The sequence below is a fragment of the Nanorana parkeri genome, unplaced genomic scaffold, assembly GCF_000935625.1.
Source record: "Nanorana parkeri isolate BGI_ZX_2015 unplaced genomic scaffold, ASM93562v1 scaffold4373, whole genome shotgun sequence".
Lineage (NCBI taxonomy): Eukaryota > Metazoa > Chordata > Amphibia > Anura > Dicroglossidae > Nanorana > Nanorana parkeri.
In genome coordinates, this window is record NW_017310636.1 from 2,753 (window position 1) to 3,457 (window position 705).

Here is a 705-nt window from a genome sequence, read left to right on the forward strand (position 1 = left end):
ATCCTCAGGCGGCAGAGGTCACGTCGCAGGCAGCTCTGGGAGGAGCCACACCGAGACACTTTGCTCAGGTAACTCCGCCCGCAGCCATGTGATTGGGCGATATGAGAAGGGTGTGACGCTTGGCGTATCCCAGAGGGGGCGGTAATTATCTCCTATGTGGGCGTGTCCTGTAGAAGGCGGGGAGTTAATCCTAAGTGGGTGTGTCCCGGGGGCGGGGTCACACAGCGTGGCTTATATATCCGGCAGCGGGAGACGGCCCGGCGATGAACGGTCGGACGATGATGTCGGTACGGTCGGTGTTTGAGTTCTCGGGCCGGCTCCTGTCCGGGGAGTCGGTCAGCTTTGATCGGTATCGCGGGAAGATTCTTCTCATTGAGAATGTGGCGTCTCTCTGAGGGACAACCGAGCGGGACTACCGGCAACTCAACCAGCTGCAGAGCGACTATGAGGGCCGGCTGCAGGTCCTCGGCTTCCCCTGCAACCAGTTCGGACACCAGGTGAGACAGGTCGTCATACTGATCCCCTGGCTTCACCCCCGGACAGGTGGGCGGGTCATTGCTCACTTCCTGTATGACTTCGCTCAGAGACTTGGAGGTGATTGAAGCCAGAGGATCAACAAGACAGCCAGAGAGCTAGGAGAGGTCAGGCTGGAGGTCCATCAAACTCATCCTCGGGGAGCTGGAGTCCGGGGATGGATATGGGGGG

General features: G+C 59.9%; 1 protein-coding gene across 1 annotated transcript in view; it reads left to right on the top strand.

Annotated features, from left to right (window-relative positions):
- Nucleotides 1-220: 220 nt before the first annotated feature.
- Nucleotides 221-705, top strand: part of LOC108803872 (glutathione peroxidase 1-like) — a 1,600-nt gene continuing 1,115 nt past the window's right edge. The window contains exon 1 of the mRNA XM_018575665.1: nt 221-497. Within this exon, the coding sequence (XP_018431167.1) occupies nt 264-497 (234 nt within the window). The 5' untranslated portion in view covers nt 221-263. The remainder of the gene's footprint in view (nt 498-705) is intronic.